Here is an 18,633-nt window from a genome sequence, read left to right on the forward strand (position 1 = left end):
GCTGAATCTAAGATCCAACGGTTTCCAACAATGTTATCCTCCAGATTAGGTCTCTCTCTATAACCTGCTCTTGGGTGGCTTCATCCTCAGGAATTTTTTTTTTCCCATGTGAAAGCCCCTCACAGCTTCATGTTTATATCCAATTGTAGCAAAAATAGAGCTTTTATGCCAGTGGTCCTAGCAAAAGTCCTAGGAGTAACAATGCTTTTAATTGAGTCACCTGCCCTTCACTGAACCCATTATAGTAACTCTGAATAGGCCTACGTCACATGCCTACCTCTGGATTTGGGAGTGGGGTTGACCCCATCCACATCATATGGATTAAGAGTGAGGGAAGGTTGTTCACCAGAGGAAAATCAAGTTGCTGTTACTAAACGGGAGAGAAGATATTAGACAAGCAAAAACCAACATATGTCTTCCATAGAGGAGATGTCCTATACATCAGTAATTATATGGTAAGGCTAGGAGTGATGCCTGTCTTAGGTGCTTACAGCCAAAGATTAGGTAGGAGAAATGGATCACTTCAAGGACAGCTGTCCACAAACACCTTTTAGGAGGAAGCCTATGAACTAGGCCTTTTGGATAGGTAGGATTATGGTAGGTGAAGATAAGGAGGCCTTTGAGATATGTGGAAAGGCATGAACAAAGGCAGGGAGGTGAGGATCCTTTGGAGGTTTTCCAAGTTTGCTGGGAACTTTTGGGAATTAAGTCTGGAACTTTGGTTGGAGACTAGATCTATATATAGTCTAATAAATGCTAATCCTTTATGCAGACTTCTTCCATATATGATCTCAAAAAAGAACAATTTTGGCAGGCACCAGGAGTAGGATTATTCTTCCCATATTACCGATGGGGCAAGTGAGGCCTTGTGCAAGAGATGCCTGCCGAGAGTCCATCCTCTCAGATCAGAACAGCACAAGAAGCTCAATTTCTGCCCTCCAGCCCGGGACTGTGCATCTCCCTTCATCTACAGTAAAAATAAAATCTAGGGTTGGAAATCACCAGGACAGCAGCTGTGGCTCAGCCCCAGGGCCAGTCTGAGCACAGCTTTGCAGGAAGCTGTGTGAACTACCATGTAGGCAGAAAGAAGGTATCTGACTCGCATAATGGCTAAGATCAGAGACTCTGGAGTCAGTTTCATGACTTGGACAGATTATATAACTTCTCTAAACCTTAGTTTCCTTATCTGTAAACAAGGAAAAGAACAAGACCTATCTTATAGGATGGTTCATGAGGTCTGAATGAGGTATTGCATATTAAGAACTTAGCACTCCCTTCCTCATCCGGTCTGGTCTCCTCTTCCTTGTCTGGTCTCCTCTTCCTCATCCGGTCTCGTCTCCTCCTCCTCTTCTGGTCTCATCTCTTCTTCCTCATCCAGTCTGGTCTCTTCTTCCTTGTCTGGTCTGGTCTCCTCATCCTTGTCTGGTCTCCTCTTCCTCGTCTGGTCTCATCTGGTCTGGTTTCTTCCCAAATTTTTGTGTTACTTAATAGGAATTGTTAATGGCTAAGTTAATGATCCAGTGTATTGGATTATCTGAAGGATCCTGAAATGTATAGTCTCTCATTTTCAAAGCATTTCAAGTTTTAATTGTTTCCTACAGAGACAAGTTGTAGAGTGGTGGAAGAGAAATGTATTTATATGAATTTTAATGAACATTGTGCATACCTAATTTTTGTTCTAAACTTTCAAAATTTGATCAAGTATGTATTGTGGGTTTTCCCTGAAACCTTTTAAAGGGATTATAAACTGTTTATGTAGACCACCATTGAATTGCATTCAGCAGGAAATTTATACTTACTGGGAAAAGTAATTCAGTTACAGGCTTAAGAATAGCAATATCACATCTCTCAGATTCCATGACCTGTAGCCTCCTGATTTCCCATCCCTCCCTGGCTACCATGTTGGTATTCCCAGGGTTCTGTCCTTCACTCTTCTACCATATGCATTCTCCCTGTGGGAGCCCATTGATTTCCCTGGCTTCACTGCCAGCATCCAGGTTTGTGTGAGTCCCACAACAATAGCTTGATTTCCAGGCCACTGTGCTAAGGTCCAGATCCCAGTAGCCATTGGACATAGATCCATCACTGTCCCCTGGATACCCTACACTTGACATACTGCAACTGGCCTCATCATCCTTCCCCTCGGACTTCCTGTAAACCTCTGTTATCCTATTTGATTCTCTTCCCCCTCTTATGGGTGGAAAGAACTTTAGGAGATACTATTCCTATCCTCTGGCATGGGAAGTTTGTAAGTAGCAGAGTTGGGACTATTTGGGAACATGGCTAATTGACTCCACTTTTCAGTGTTGCCTCTGGGTCTTGATCTAGGTTTTGTCCATTGTAGGAGTGGAATTTTAGGGCTAGTAGGAAACTCCTTCATGAGAGTCTATAGTGCACCCAGTCTCCCTCATCCTGTCACTGTTGTCTTTCTCATACCCATAGATAGCTGTGGTCCTCCAGCCAGGAGAATGGCACTGTCATCATTCCCTAGTCAGGGTTGAAGGGTTTGGTTCCCACATCCCCGAGTCCAGCTCCACTGGCTTCAGCAGCACTCTCTACCACAGGGTCAACCAGGAACAAGGAAGACCAAATGTCCAGTCGATCAGTTAGTTCTTTTCATAGGTTCTCCTTTCTTGGGTGTCTTCACTCCAGGTATCCCTGTGAGTTTGTTTTGGGATTTTACTTGATTTTTATTCCTTTGTAAAGTACATGTGTTCTTTGATGAAAAAGTTAGTTTGGGAAAGATGCTGACTTGCTCTTCCTTGCCCTTGCCTGTAGGCTCGGCGGAGCAGCTGCTGAGCCCGGAGTGTTGGAAGGCTACTCTGAGAGCCCTGGGCTGCTGCGCCCCGAGCTGCCAGCAGGGGGCGGCTTCTGCCGAGAGCACCGTGCTTGTGAGCTCTTCAGATGCTCTCTTGTCAGACAAGCAGGTGTGTAGCTTTTGGTCTCTGATGTGTTTGTGCATTCTTTTCCCTTTCCCTTGCTATTTTATTTTTTAAACATTTGGAATACTTCTATGCATTATCTTTAAGAGAGCCATATGCTTTTCTTTGTCCTTTGCTTCCCCCATGTCCTCTTTACCCGGATCGTTTCTCTCATTCCCCTGAGTCTAATTCTTGCCCATCTACCCAAGACCAGGGCAGGGGCTCCACCTGTGAAAACCTTTCCTGCCCACCTTGGCCCATCTGATTCAACCTTGAGACCACTCGTTGAGTTTCTGTGATGCAATGTCCCACAGAACTGTGGGTTTTATCAATTATATCTGAATTGGTTCACATGAGGATTTATTTGAAATAATGATTCTGCTGCTTTAGAAAAGAGTTTGAAATCCATTGATATATTCTTCATAGGTTTTATGTCTTTGCAACTCTATTATAAAGTCAAAGATCTACTGTATCCCCATGAGTGTGTCATCATACTGTGCTAAAAGTAGACATTCAGCAAGCATTTTTTGACTGGTCATCTCTTCCAGGTAATGGAGACTATACAGTGGCTTTCAGACTTTTTCTATAAGCTTCGGTTATCCAAGTTGGACTTTAAAAGCTTTGGTTTATTCTCAAAATGGAGTCCTTACATGGCTGATGTGAACACACTCTTGGGCTATCTTGTGAAAAGGCTGATTGACTCAGAAATGGCCTGCTTGGCCCAAGACCCATCTGCCAGCAGCAAAACAGGTAATATACTTTTAGTGCAATGTGGAGCTAGGTGTTTTGACCTTCCAATGGAAAAGATTTAAATAGACACATTAGGAGATTTATATTGAATGTCAAGGAGAGAAAATAGAAAGCATGTAGAACACGCATGAGCCCATATCTGTGTTATACCTAAAATCACTGAATGCTTGCTACAGCTCACACTGCCCCTTCTTCGCAGGGTGGGGTACAAAGACATGGATTTCAATCTCCAACTCTTTCTGTTATTTGTCTCACTAAGGAAAGGGTTCTGAATATTTGTGCATTTATTTTAAAAATGTATGTTAGTGATATTGACAGAAGATGAGTTTATTTCTTGTGTCTAAAAATTTTGCTTTGTTTTAGTGCTTAGATCTCTCCATTCAGTAATCATTCAGCTCTTTAAGCCATGGATCCTGGTTTTAGAGGACAATGAAAGGTAAATAGTTTTTCAGATATTCAAATTCCTTTGAGATTTATAGACTTATAATTCTACTGGTATTTGGTAGAGGTGAGGAGTTCACAGATTTAATTTTTAGTGTATTTAAATTTAGCAAATGCTTCTTTACAAAACTTTAGACATTTTTTATTTATGGAATTGCTAATCTGGGTGATCAGAGATGTTGTCTTGATATTAATTTTGGAACAGAACTGGGCTCTTATTTCCAGTTTTCCACAATAAAGAAGTTGAATGAGCTTTTAGTATTTAACTTCATAAAAATGGATGCTACTGATGTTTCTCTTAGATATCGATAATATAACAAACACAATAAAATATGAGACTAATTTAATTTTCTCTGCTACATCAGTTATTTTTTGCAACTAAGTTGGCTATCAAATTATTGGGGGGAAGTTACTCTTTAAACCTGGAACTCTGCAGTTAAAGCATTATTACATAAGCATTTGAAGTATTGTGAGGTGTGGAGCTGTCCAAATGCAGTGAGTTGCCTTTTGAGTCTTTTTTTCCCTAAAAATACACACACAGAACTAGGTAAACTTGTTAAGAGTTTTACAAAAATTGCAAGAGTGGTAGACATCACATTATACAAAGTCTTTTCAAAAGCAATGATTTGATCCCAAGACTCAGAGAACGTGAATGTCATACTCAAGTCTCACAGCTGGTTGGTTAGTGCCAAAGCTGGGACTAGAGCTCCGGTCTTTGACTTCTGTTTCAGGACTGTTAGCATTAATCCATGTTGTTTCAAGAGCCACTTAGGGAAAATGGGAAAGGCTCTGGATCTTTGCTTTTGCTAGCAGGCTATCCTTGAGTAATCTGTAAGCTTCAGAATTTATAGTGGCTATATATAGACTGCTGACCATAGTGCTGGCCACTTGTTTATTTCCAGAAAGAATTAGTGGATTTTTTTTTTTTTTTTAAGATGAGGTCTCGCTATGTTGCCCAGGCTGACCTTGGATGCCAGGGTTCATGTGATCCTTCTGCCTCAGCCTGCTGAGCAGCTGGGTAGAGGCGCTCCACCGCATCTGGCTTAGGAGCTTATTTTGATATTGAGATTTTTGGATCAGATTCAGCAATTAAAATTTTTGTATAGAGAATTTCTTCAGCTATTTCCTGTCTGTTAATTTTTGGCCATCCTTTTGTTACGTGGATTTTATTTTTTGCTTTTTATACTTAGGACAAAGAAAACTATTTGTTGAAGCCACCTTAAGGTGTTTTCTAAGGCATTTGAAATGTAACCAGGATGTTCAAAGATCTCCATTCAGTGTAAAAAGAGATTAATTTAAGAGTTATTGAAATAGCGCACTTCTAAAACTTAATTGCATTGGAATAAAGGTTAGAAAGTAGAGAAAATAAAATGATATGGTTGATGTTACAAGCTACAATTTACCTCTAGATATTTACAGCCTTTGAAGTGGTCTAAATGTGTGTTAGGGCTACATCATGGAGGGTTTTCTAGAACTCAGGGCTATTCCCAGACTCTGGGACCTATGGTGATTTAGTCATGGGTGCTTTCATTTCTAAGTGTGTGTTTCTTTTCTTTAAAGCAGCCAACAACGATATTACCCCTGGCTGGAGAGCGATGCTATGGTGGCCTCGAGCATTGTGCAGTTGTTCACCGACTGTATTGACTTACTGCATGAGAGTTTTAAAGGTAGGAAGACGTCGTATTATATGTTGGGTTAATTTTCATTTTTTTCTTAAGCCATTCAGTCACCCTTGTGCTTCTGCTTTCCTCCTTTAATTTTAGTTAATAGGCAGTTACCTGGTGACTGAAGAAAGGTCACTCATACAGTTAAACTTAGTGTTAAGTTTATACTCTTTATTTTTTTCATGAGGTTGGTCTGAGTTTGTCAGTTATGGAAAATTTGTAGTCATTCTTGCTTCAGGTACTGCCTACTCTGTGTGTTGAACTTCATCCTATACTCCATGACTCTTAACCTCTTTTTTGTATTTTCTGTCTTTTTTGCTTTATCCTGGGTGATTTCTTGAGGTCTGTTTAGGTTTGCGTGAAATATATTAATTGACTTAATTTCAGTGATTATATTTTCCATTTCTAGAAGATCTATTTTTTTTTCTTTTTTTTTTTTAAATAAAGCGAAGTCTCGCTATGTTGCTCAGGCTGGGCTCAGACTCCTGGCCTCAAGCGATTCTCTTGCCTTGGTCTCCCAAAGTACTGGGATTACAGGTGTGAGCCACTGGGGCTAGAAGATGTATTTGTTTGTTTTTCAAGTCTACCTTGATCTTTTTTTGGGTAGCATCTGATTTCTTTCTCTTGTTAAAATTCCAATTTTTATTTCCTTAAAATGTTTAAACATGCTTACTTTACTTTATGATCCACATATTCTATTCTATTCATATTCTATTCTCTGAAGTTCCTTTGTGGGGGGTGCCTTATGCTGCTGTTTGTTGTTCCTTTGGACTCTTATTCTTGGAGGCTTATTTCCTTGTGTGTTTTGTAATTTTGTATTGTGAGCTCATATTTAGAGAGACATTACATATGGACATACCAGAAGTTCTATGCTGAGGGTATGTAAGGCCTCCAGAGAAGATCTACATTTGTTGTCCGTTGGAACTACTTAATTTCTTGGCTTGGGCTTGCCCACACTACAAGTCACATGAAATCAAACCCAAGACTCACTTGAAGGCAGGCCTCAATTCCCACAGTAAATTTTTTCTCTTCCCTGACTTGGAGTCCAGGCTAAATCAGAGGGGTTTCCTCTTTTACGTCAATCATTCCTTTCAACGAGGATATAGTCTTTAGAAGACCTTGTCTTCTGTCTCCTTGTGCTGTTAGAGCCCAAGAAAATAGTCCTAGGGCAACTGGTTTTAGCATTAGCTCAGCACCCTGGCTCCCTAGTTTCTCTTTGCTTCTGACCCCTGGTGTGTTCGCTCACTGAGTGTACCCAGCTATGCATTCTCAGAGATGTTACATTTTACCTGGTGTCTAAATGTTTTATATTGGGAGGTTTATAAGGATATGAGGTCCAGCCAACCGAGATTCTTGTAATAGCCTCCTGTTTTTCCTATTTCCAGTTTCTGTGCCTATTTACTAGATTAATTTTCTGAAAATACTATTTACATTCTGTGATGGTCTTATTCAGACACTTTAAATGTAATATTTTAGCTCAGCATTCAAATGTGTCTGGCCGCAGTGCACTTCAACAACGTTGTGTGATGGTTTTCATATGGAAACACTGCATTCCGGCCATACTGCTCTATTCACTGTTCCTAAAAGTCCTTGAACCTTCCCTCTACTGCTTGTTTGCTCATGTGGATTCCACCACCTGGATGAAGCCCCAGTCTCTTTATGTTCTCCTGCATATGTGTTTATGCTCATGCATTTCTCTCCTGCTTCAGAAACCTCATAGTGCATTGCTGTAGTTGAGGTCTTTGGGAAGCAGACAGCATGATGGAATTAGAATTCCAGAGATTCATCTGGGTTAAAGGTAAGAGGGATGGAAGCAGGAGCAGACAGGGAAAGCCTGCAGACCTCATGCAGGTCTGATGCCTATGAAAGGAGGGGGAGAAGGAAGAGCCTCAGACTGCCTGCCATGCAGCTCTAAGTATCCACCAGCCCAAGGGGCAGTTCTAGTATAAAAATTCCTCATCGAGGAGCCCCTCCTTGGGCAGCAGTGGCCAGGCCTGTGCTCAGTCCTTGGCTGCCTGGGAAGAGCGTGGCCTCAACTCAGATACTACAGTGGATCCTAAAGGTGCTGCAGCTGGCTCAGCAAGTGCTGTGTGAAGGGGAACCCAAGGGGTGCACCTGCCTGGCTGCCACGTGTTTGTGTGGCCCTTAGTCACAGCATTAACAATATGTCATCTAGTTTTTTTTTTTTTTTTTTTTTGGTAATAGATTTTGTTTAACTGACTTTGTTTTTTAGGGTAGTTTTAGGTTCACGGCAAAATTGAGTGGAAAGTACAGAGTTCCCATAGAGCCATTGCTCCCCACTCTCAACATCCCACACCAGAGGAACATATTTGTTGTCATTGATGAGCCTACGTTAATGCATCATCATCACCCAAAGCCCACAATTTGCATTACGGTTCACTGTTGGTGGTGCACATTCTCTGCTTTGGACAAATGGATAATGACATGTATCTACCATTGGAGTATCATACAGAGTAGTTTCACCATCCAAAAAATCCTCTGCACTCTGCCTGTTCATCCCTCCTTCCCCTCAACACCTGACGACCTCTAATCTTTCACTATCTCCATAGTTTTCCCTTTTCTAGAATGTCATATAGTAGCCTTTTCAGATTGGCTTCTTTCGTTTAATAATATACTATTGTCTTTTCATGGCTTAATAGCTCATTCCTTTTTGTCTGGATGTGCCTCATCCAGTAATTTTGATTAATCTTTGACATATATGATCTTGTCTTTTTTGCCCAACTATAAGGTATAAACTCATATTCTCAGTGTTTGTTTGATAAATATTGATTCAGTGAGTAACATATGAAATCTAATAGTATTCTGTGCCTGGCTTATTTCATAGCGTAGTGTCCTCCAGATGCACCCACATTGTTGAAAACGACAGGATTTTCTCCTCGTTTAAGGCTGGATGGGATTCCATTGTGTGTATATGCCACATTTCCTTTATTCATTTGTCCGTTGGTGGACACTTAGATTGTTTCCATATCTCGGCTATTGTGAATAGTACTGTGGTGAACATGGGAGTTCAGTTATCCCTGCAGCATAATGGACTGCAGTTCTTTTGGGTGTATATTCCCAGAAGTGGGATTACTGGATGTGTGGTAGTTCTGTTTTTAGTTTCTTGAGGAACCTCCATACCATTTTCCATAATGGCTGTATTGTTTGCATTCCCAGCAACAATGTTCACATCTCTCCACATCCTCTCCAGCACTTGTTCTCTTGCATCTTTTTGATAAAAGCCATTCTAACAGGTGTGTGGTGATAGCTCACTGTGGTTTTAATTTGCATTTCCCTAATGATTAGTGTTGCTGAGCATTTTTTTTCGTGTACCTGTTGGCCATTTGTATGTCTTCTTTTGAGAAATGTCTGCAACATTTCCCTTTGAGGAATATTAGATTCCTCCAAATGAACGAAGCACTAAATGCATGAGACTGAATACATGCTGAGGGCAATAGACCGTAGAAGTGTATTTGAGTTTAAAAAGCCATAAATTTAGAAGTTTTGAAGAAAAACTGATGACCTCTACTATCTCCCATGTACCATCTGCTTGTTCTAGTTATCCAAGGGAGTAAAGAACATTCTTTATTATTGAATAAAGAATGGTCTAGGTACCAGTGGTCCTCCCCACCACACACACACATGTCCCACTCATGAAAATCTTGGAAGTTGGGTAAATAATGAGAACCTTAGATTTTAGGCTTTAGTTGAAATTTGTGTTTTGTATTGGTTTTTTCTTTTTAAAAGATAAACCAAAGGACTTCAGCTGTACTTTCTCTTTAAATTGTAGATAGGCTATTGCCAGGCGATGGAGCCCTTCGGTTACACCTGATGCATTATTGTGAGGCATGCACAGCACCCAAGATGCCGGAGTTCATCCTGTACGCTTTCCATAGCGCGTACCGGAAGCTCCACTGGAAGGACCTGCACCCTGACCAGATGCTCATGGAGGCCTTCTTCAAAGTAAGCCCTTCCCTCTCCGTGTCACAGCCTGGACAGATCTGGCTTCCCAGGAGCAGCCTGTTCACTGTGGTTGTCACGCACAGTGGCAGCGTGTGACAAAGCGGACTGCGCAACACTTCCTGTTTGGCCCCAGTCTTGCTCGTGGAAAGCAGTATCCCGTGGAAATCATTTCCTCGTATTAATAGATGACTGGAAAATATCTAGAGGACCATTTTTAAAACCCAGAGAAAGATTTTAATTATGTCAGTCATCCCCTAGACTAAATTTAGTGATAATGTTTTGTGAGTACATAGTTTAATGACTCGTCGCGCTCAGTCTCGGTTGGTGTTTGTGTCGTTAGAACTGCTTGTTGTTAAATGTTCTATTAAAGCAAAATGTAAATTGGTGCCCAAGCACTAATTTCTTTCAGCAGTTAGGCAAGTGAATAATTAGATTGTAGGAGATGAAATGCATTGTAACAACCGATGATGCATCATATTCATGTAAAGACCTGAAAAAAGTGCCGATCAGTGTGTGTGAGTCTTTTCAGTAGAGGCAATAATTACAAAAAGTAGGCAGTGTGGTGTAACAAACGTGCCAGTCAGGCATTTGGAGCTGTTTTCATTTTTCTATTTTAAAAAACCCTTTATAATCTCATCTTAGGTTTTTAATGATAGTTTCAATTCATTTGTTCATAGTCATCAATTAACTTGTGTTTACTACCAATGTCACATTTATTATTAAGGCAATTTAAGTGCTTTGATACAGATCTACTGTTATTTATGGCAGTTAATAAAATGTACTCAAGTCTTTTAGTGCTGTTAATGAAACTCCACCCGAGCTGCTCTTGTCAGCCAAGTTCTAAGGAAAGCTGAGGACAGTTGTTTCAGAGAAATACAAGGCTTAAGAATGATTTTATAGCTAGGCTTAGTATATGAGGCCAGCATTAAGCAGATGCTTATGACCATTGTGAACACGTGAGAGAAAGTTGGTGTACAGAGCTGTACGATAGAGTTTTAACTAAGTAAGCGGTGTGACCTTAGCTAGACTAAGTAGCACAGTCTGCTAAGAGTTGCTGCAGACTGTATTTCCAGGGGTTTTATTCTAATGATAGATGGCGCTGACCTACCCAGAACCTGGGGATTTTTAAATTTCTTTGTGTCTTGTTGGAGTAATAAAGTATGCTTTTGTGTGTGTGGTTGAGGGTAAGGATAGAAAACAGATTATATACAGAAGGGTGAAAAATCGTTTTCTAAAAGGGAAGAGAATTAGTGGTTAGCATAATATAATCATCACCGTATCCCATTGACCGTGATTTTTGCAAATAGAATAGAGCTATCTAATCTTCATTTTTGAAAGGAAAAATCTGTGACCAGCCATGCTTTATTTTAAACAAGTTAGGAATGATGACATAGGCTTATGAAAGATCTTTGAGGTTTATTATATACTTTATAGTACATTTGCCCCATCTCTAATATATTTGAAGTAGAATTTAAGCATTATATAATCATCAAAAATTCTAAATACTAATGATATAGAGACATTTTTATAATACAGCATTACATTTAAAAGACAGTGTAAATATTACATATACTAGTGTGGTGGGTCTCAAAGTGTGGTCCCGGGGACAGCAGCATCAGCATCACCTGGAAACTTGCACCTGCTCTCAGCCCATACCGGGGAAATTAAAAACTCTAGGGGTGGGCCCAGCAATCCATGTTTTAATAGGTCTTCCAGGTGGTTCTGATGTGCACATTAGTTTGGGAACTACTGATTAGTAGATTTTAACTTTGTCCTCTCCCAGCACAGCACAGTGACTCACTGTGGTGGTGATTCTCCACCTTGGTTGGGGTTAGGGAAGGTCAGTCCTCTCCTGTTAAGAATTATTGGAATAGATAATGAAATCCAGACAAGCTCAAAAATGCACGCATGTACTGAGTGTGGAAGGAAAGATATTATAAATATTCATTCTATATCTCTAGGAGGTGGGATTATGAATGATATTTATAATCTGGGAAAAAAGTGTTTATTAAAATATAATTTATGAAACATCAATTTATATGTCTTTTCAAGATACGTAGACAGCACAAAGCAAAACATTGATTTTAGTTCATTTCCTTTTAGGTGGAACGAGGAAGCCCCAAGAGCTGCTTCTTATTTTTGGGGTCTGTACTCTGTGAAGTCAATTGGGTCAGTGTGCTCTCCGATGCCTGGAATCCCAGTCCTCACCCGGAAACCCAGAGCATGATCGTCTGCCTCCTTTTTATGATGATTTTATTGGCAAAGGAAGTTCAGCTAGTAGACCAAACAGTAAGTTTGTTGAGCTTGTGATAAAGACAAGGTTCTTGAGATCCTCACTTCCTACTACATTGTGGTTTTTCGGTTGTGTCTCTAACACCTCTCATCAGTGTGAATAGATGCTTGGTATGTGAGATATACCTTCAACTAAAGGCCTGATTTTCTTGGATAGCTCATCATCTAATTCTGAATTACAAAGGAAAGCACACTGATTAATTTATGAATATTTTAACCACACTAATTAATTTGTTAATCAATTTTATTTTGCATCTCATTAATCCTGAGATCAATCTCCTATATGCTTCTTGAAGTCAGTTTTGGCACGTACCACCAGAACAGAGCGTTCCTTTAAAAATTGATTTCTGAATACTTATAAATCTTAATATGATTGTGTTTTTGCTAAGACTTTGCTTATTGCTTTCACTAGTACTCCTAACCTGAGATCTTAACTGTTCTGCACTTATCATAGACCATCTTAGTGGTTATTCCACAGACTAGTAGGAAACATATTTCTGAGAAAAAGGAGGTTCTGCAACTAAAGGAATATGTGTTTTATTTTTAGGATTCACCTTTGCTTAGTCTCCTTGGACAGACAAGCTCACTTTCATGGCACCTTGTGGATATTGTGTCATACCAGAGTGTGCTGGGTTATTTCAGCAGTCATTACCCACCATCCATCATCTTGACGAAGGAATCTTCTGCTGAATTAATCGTGAAGCTCCTAAAAGTATCTGCAGGCCTTTCCATTCCTACTGACAGCCAGAAGCATCTTGTAAGTTGAGAGGGTAGATAAAAAGGCAGGGAGTGTTCTTGGGGACTGGCAGTAGTATAAGTGTTACAGAGCACAGCCTTGAACCTGGAGACTGCTCAGCAGATAAAGGTGGAGGATGTGAATCATTGTGCACTCATATTTTGGCCTTGTGGATCTTTTAGTTTGATCCTCTCTTTTGGTAAGCCTTTACTTCCTCGCAGTGTTAGATGTTGACAGGAGGTCACAGGGACTGGGGGCTGGCAGCAAGCTACTAGTTTCATGACCTGAATGTCATTGGCAGCAGAATAGCAGGGAGAGCTGGGCATGGTGGCTCTCGCCTGTAATCCCAGCTATTCAGGAGGCTGAAGCCGGAGGATCACTCGAGCCCAGGAGTTCGAGGCTGCAGTAAGTTATGATCATGCCACTGCGCTCCAGCCTGGATGACAAAGTGAGACTCCCATCTCTAAAAAATAAAAATTAAAAAAAGGAAAAAGAAAAAGCAAAGAATAGCAGGCAGTGTTATAAGTATGAGCTTGATGTCTGGCAGGGCAAGTCCCTTACTTTTCTCACCTGAACTGGAAACAGTACCTTCTCTGAAAGTAGTGTTGTGAGGGTTGAATCAGACAATGAACATGAAAGTTTTTAGAAAAGTTCCTGGCAAGTAGTTAGTGTTTAGTTAATGTTGTCATTAATATAGTAAAAAGGAAGAGGTTCTGCCAGCATTTGGGAGAACATCGGTCCTAGTGAAAATGTTACCACAGAGTTGCATACCCCTAGACACAGGGCCCTTGAGCCACCTGGGATTAGGTCTTCATGTGGCTTCCTGATCTGTCCTCTTTGCTCCCTACCCAAGCATTCACTGCCGTGCTCCCGGGGAACACTCGGTTAACTCTCCTTGCTTGCATTCGTTTGAATGACACTTTTTTTTTATTTGTCAGGATGCAGTTCCAAAATGCCGAGCTTTCACTCATCAGATGGTTCAATTTCTCAGCACCCTGGAACAGAATGGAAAAATCACCTTAGCGGTCCTAGAACAGGAAATGTCGAAGCTCTTAGATGATATCATTGTCTTTAACCCGCCAGGTAAGTGACCAATAGGAAGCCCATATTCATTCAGTCAGTGCATTCCTGTTTGGCTGAGGCATTGTGCGATCAGGAGGATGGCCAGGACACTGGCATTCCTGTTTCCGGAACAGCAGTGGTCAGAGCGGTGTTTGGACAGCAGGGACACTCAGCCTTGGGGGAGGGGTTGACACTGGCAGGTGCTGGTGTGAGATAGACTGGACTGAGGGTTAAGCTAGACAACTGGATCTAGTGATTGGAAGATAACAGGAGACCTTGCAGTGAGGAGTGTTTCTAGGGGTTTTGGCTCTCACTTAGGAAACCATTTCAGAATTCCCTGTAGACTTGTAAAGAAACTTTTTATGGAGAACTTGTGCTCCTAGTAGTCGGTAGACTACACATCCTGACTACCCTTCCTGCTGAAAACAACTAAGAATCCTGGATAAAATGTTTGTAAGAAACCAGAAATTAAACATCAAAGGAAGTGGCAAAAAGATAAGGAAATCTCAGAGGCTAGAACCTAAGTGAAAGGAGGAACCCAGGAAGGTAGGTGAAGTGCTGAGGCGACTTTCACCCTGAAGGCAGTTGCTGAACCTTCTTAGGAAATTAGGGGGAGGTGATAAAGGCCTGCCTAAGATGGGAGCCCAAAAGGAGACCCCATGTATAACCCATAGGATGACATCTTTATGGTAAAGATGAGCTAGAAGTAAGCCTGTTCCTGTGAGAGCAAAGCAAAGGCAGTTATCCGTTTTGGCCTTGGTGTTGGGTCAGATGTCCATGTTGCAGGGGAAGAGATACCTATTTTGACAATTGGTGACAAGCTGACCCTCATGTAGTGTTGAAGCAAGTATTCATACTATCTAGATTGTTTAAAAAAAGAAAAGCTGCAAAACAACCACCACCTCAATCTAAGAATTTAGTTAAAGTAGTTATGGGTTAGTAGTGCCACCAGACACCTGGCAGAAAGTAACCACAGGCCTTGTTTGGTTCAACTCAGGCCTCAAAGTCCTGAAAAACTCACATTAAAACAAAACAAAACAAAACAAGCAAACAAACAAAACAAACTCATGCCAGGTGTAGTGGCTTATGCCTGTAATCTCAGCACTATGGAAGGCCGAGGCAGGAAGATCGCTTGGGGCCAGGAGTTCAAGACCAGCCTGGGCAATATAGCAAGACCCTGTCTCTACTAAATGCCATCCAGAGCCCTCCTTCAAGTCCCTTGCAATCAGCCACTGGGACTGGAAAGTCTGCCTAGAGAGCAGCTGAGGTTGAACCACTGTTCTGTTGATCACATTCATACTCACATTCTAGCAGCCATTCTTGAGTGTGTGTCTGTGTTCCCTTCAGACATGGACAGCCAGGCCCGCCACATGGCCCTCAGCAGCCTGTTCACGGAAGTCCTAATGATGATGAACAATGCAGCTGTTCCCACGGCAGAGTTCCTCCGGGGCAGTATCCGGACCTGGATTGGCCAAAAAGTGCACGGGCTAATGGTGCTACCCCTTTTAACCGCTGCCTGCCAGAGCCTGGCTTCCGTCCGGCACATGGCGGAGACCGCAGAAGCCTGCATCACTGCCTACTTCAAAGAAAGTAAGAGGACATCGTCTTATGCTCTCATTGTATTGATCTCTTGCAGGCAAGATTAAAGCTGTGTCATCAGGAGATCTTTCTAGACTCTTCCCAATGAGGGATTGTACCATTCTAATTTCTGCTTTGTAAATGTCGTGGATGCTTCAGAATATATATGTATATATCTATATATATGTATATCTTTTTCAAAAAAGATTGCGGTTAGCATGAGAACCTATGCCCGTGTCTGTTGTTACAGTCACATGTTTCAAGGGAGAAAAGCTCTAACTCATTGTACATTGGTTTTAGAGTATCAGACCAACCTGTTTTAATAGGCAGATCGTGCTATGTCACAGGCCAAGTCATAGTTCTTGAAGAAAAGGCTACCAACCAGAATCTATATGATAATGTTCCCCTAGGTTAATTTTCCCTGGTATCCAGACAAACATCTCAATTCACAGCAGCAGAGAAAGAAGGGTATTTGAGCCAAGATCCAGAAGTACCCATAGCCTGCCATCTGTCCTGTCCTGACAACCATGAACAATCCATGTCCATCCATGGGGTAGAGCTGTGACGTCACCACGCCACCACACCCTCACTCCGCCTGAAGAGTGGAGAATCATTAGGATAACACCCTTCTTCCAAATTCATTTGTGTTTTTAAAAATCAAATGGTTTCCGCCAAGATATGATTCAAACTAAGCTTTGATAAGTAAAAATACTTATGATAGATCCAGTGATAATATTTTCCCTTGGAAAAGCTTAAGTGTTCATACATACTTAAAAATGGTATTAAAATTAAAACTCTTAGATGACTGAGACAGGCAGTATCCACACGAGATTTTAACAATATCATAAGAAAGGTGATTTATAAACATGCAGCCCTGAACTCTGATTTCTTAACCTCCTCTAGTGGCTACCTTGGGGACAGGCATCTAGCAGGAGAGCTCTCCACTCTTAAGCCCTGAGGTCCGTTTCACTTGTGTGGCCTCCAGGGCCAATGTGAGAAATGTTGTCTTGACATAAAGCTTAAGGTAAAAAGATGCATTAGACTTGTTAAGTAGTTTGATTCTTGTTTATATCTTGATGTCTTCTCTTGGTGTTCTGTTCTCAGGCTCCCTCAATCAAAATTTAGGATGGGGCCCCATTCTGGTGTCCCTTCAAGTTCCTGAGCTCACCATAGAAGAATTCCTGCAGGAGTGCCTAGCTCTCGGCAGTTACTTGACGCTTTATGTCTACCTGCTTCAGTGTTTGAATAGCGAACAAACTCTAAGGAACGAAATGAAAGTGCTCCTTATCTTAAGCAAGTGGTTGGAACAGGTGTATCCAGGGTATGTTTGGCCCTCTGGCTGTTACATCAAACTTGTATTTGGTTAACTTGGAATTTAGAGCTTATGTGTGTATTTAAGTACACAGAAACTAGTGGTGCATAAAAAACAAGGCTATGAAGTACTGGGACACTTGTTTTGGAAAGATTCTGCCTTCGATGGGCTAATTTTCTAAGCAAGTTTTTTATTTCCTAAAACCGTCATTTTGAAACACTGAACTTCAGCTTCCTTACCAGCTGAGATGATAATCCCTACCTTAAATAGTTGTTATGAGGATTAAGTGAAAGAACATAAAGCCCATTACTTTATTAACATTATCACCCATTAGCCTAAGCTTATAAAGTACTAAATGTCTGTTATACTTAAAACTCAAATGTAGACTTTCAGTTAAATGAGAGTGGAAAAAATCCCCTTCTGATTTTATTTTCCTCTGCTGTCTCCCCCAGCTCTGTGCAGGAAGAGGCAAAGCTGTTTTTGTGGTGGCACCAAGTCCTGCAGCTGTCCCTGATCCAGACGGAGCAGAATGACTCCGTCCTGACGGAATCTGTCATTCGAATCCTGCTCATGCTTCAGGGCAGGCAGAGCCTTGTGGCAGAGGAGAGGCTCAGCTCTGGGATCCTGGGGGCGATTGGGCTGGGCCGGAAGTCGCCCTTGTCTAACAGGTAAGGAAGCATCTACCGCTGCTGTTCTAAATGGGCCTCAGACGCACACACCTGCGTACAGGTCGTGATACTTTAGGAGGTTTCTCAACTTAGCATTTAGGTTTTCCAGAAAGATTAATGGAAAAAAAAAATCAGAGCCTGATTACATCTTTCCATTCTGAAAAGCATGTTTGTTTTTTCTCACCTAAAAAAAAAAAAAAAAAAAAAAACCTTTAACTTCAAACAGTAGTTTTTTAGTACTATCTCTTATGTTTTGACCCCGTAACCTGACTGCACTACTGATTTCTTTTTGGTTCTGAGCCAGTGATGATATGTGGAGTCAGGTTAAAATACCCCTGTCAGCTGCTTTATTGCAGGCACTGGATGAGCTCAGGGAGATGCAGAACCTGTGAGGGGCTTAGTCCGGTGAACTGTCAAGGCATCAAGATGGGCTGAGGCCAGTGGGTAAGAAGGATCAGTAAGAAGGATGAGTAATGAGAAGCAGGTCTAGGTTTTTCTTGCTAAAAATCCCAAGACACAAAAGAATTTGCCATTCGCTTCCTATTTAATCGCATAGTGCTTACTTACTGCATGGTTTTCTTCTCAAGCCCACGTCAGTGTCGAAGGGAGTTCGAGTACCACGCTGATGTCAGCTCTTGTGGGATAGCCCATCATGTTGTTGTAACTTTGGGAACCACTCATTCCAAACCAGTTAACGTCATGTTTCTTTGTTTTAGTAGAATTTAGCAAAACCGTGTGATTTTGTTTCACTTAAATTCAGCTGGTGTATCTTTTGCTTGAATCAAGTGCTTTTATTACTTTTTTTATTGTGATAAAATGCACAGAACTTAAAACTTTCCAAGGCAACCACTTTAATAAGCACAATTCAGTGACATTTAGTACATTCCTAGTATTGTTGCAGCCGTCACCACAATCTAGTTTCAGAATGTTTTCATCACCCCAAAAGGAAGCCCTATACCCATTAGGCAGTCACCTCCATTCCCTTCCACCCCAGTCTCTGGTAACCGCTAATTGGCATTGTAAGTTTGTGTATTAAATACTACTTTGGGCATTTCATATAAATGGAATCACATAATTGTGGGCTCTTGTGTCTGACTTATTTAACATAAAGTTCGTCCATGTTGTAGTGTGTATAAGAATTTCATTCCTTTTTATGGCTGAATAATCTTCCATTGTATACCACATTTTGCACATTTTGTGTCTCCATTCATCAGCTCATGGGCATTTGGATTATTTAAACCTTTGG

The 18,633-nt window shown here is 41.1% G+C and overlaps 1 protein-coding gene across 2 annotated transcripts in view; it reads left to right on the forward strand.

The window, feature by feature from the left end:
• EPG5 (ectopic P-granules 5 autophagy tethering factor) overlaps positions 1-18,633 on the forward strand; it is an 86,203-nt gene that overhangs the window by 62,437 nt on the left and 5,133 nt on the right. Inside the window, exons 32-42 of one of the 2 annotated variants that reach the window (XM_069468445.1) lie at positions 2,779-2,927; positions 3,470-3,671; positions 4,035-4,107; positions 5,673-5,779; positions 9,567-9,739; positions 11,843-12,028; positions 12,579-12,788; positions 13,706-13,850; positions 15,177-15,419; positions 16,512-16,728; positions 17,172-17,387. In XM_069468445.1, the coding sequence (XP_069324546.1) occupies positions 2,779-2,927; positions 3,470-3,671; positions 4,035-4,107; positions 5,673-5,779; positions 9,567-9,739; positions 11,843-12,028; positions 12,579-12,788; positions 13,706-13,850; positions 15,177-15,419; positions 16,512-16,728; positions 17,172-17,387 (1,921 nt within the window). The remainder of the gene's footprint in view (positions 1-2,778; positions 2,928-3,469; positions 3,672-4,034; positions 4,108-5,672; positions 5,780-9,566; positions 9,740-11,842; positions 12,029-12,578; positions 12,789-13,705; positions 13,851-15,176; positions 15,420-16,511; positions 16,729-17,171; positions 17,388-18,633) is intronic. The other variant, XM_069468446.1, reaches the window with a different exon arrangement.

This window comes from Eulemur rufifrons, chromosome 5, assembly GCF_041146395.1.
Source record: "Eulemur rufifrons isolate Redbay chromosome 5, OSU_ERuf_1, whole genome shotgun sequence".
NCBI classification, from domain to species: Eukaryota; Metazoa; Chordata; class Mammalia; order Primates; family Lemuridae; genus Eulemur; species Eulemur rufifrons.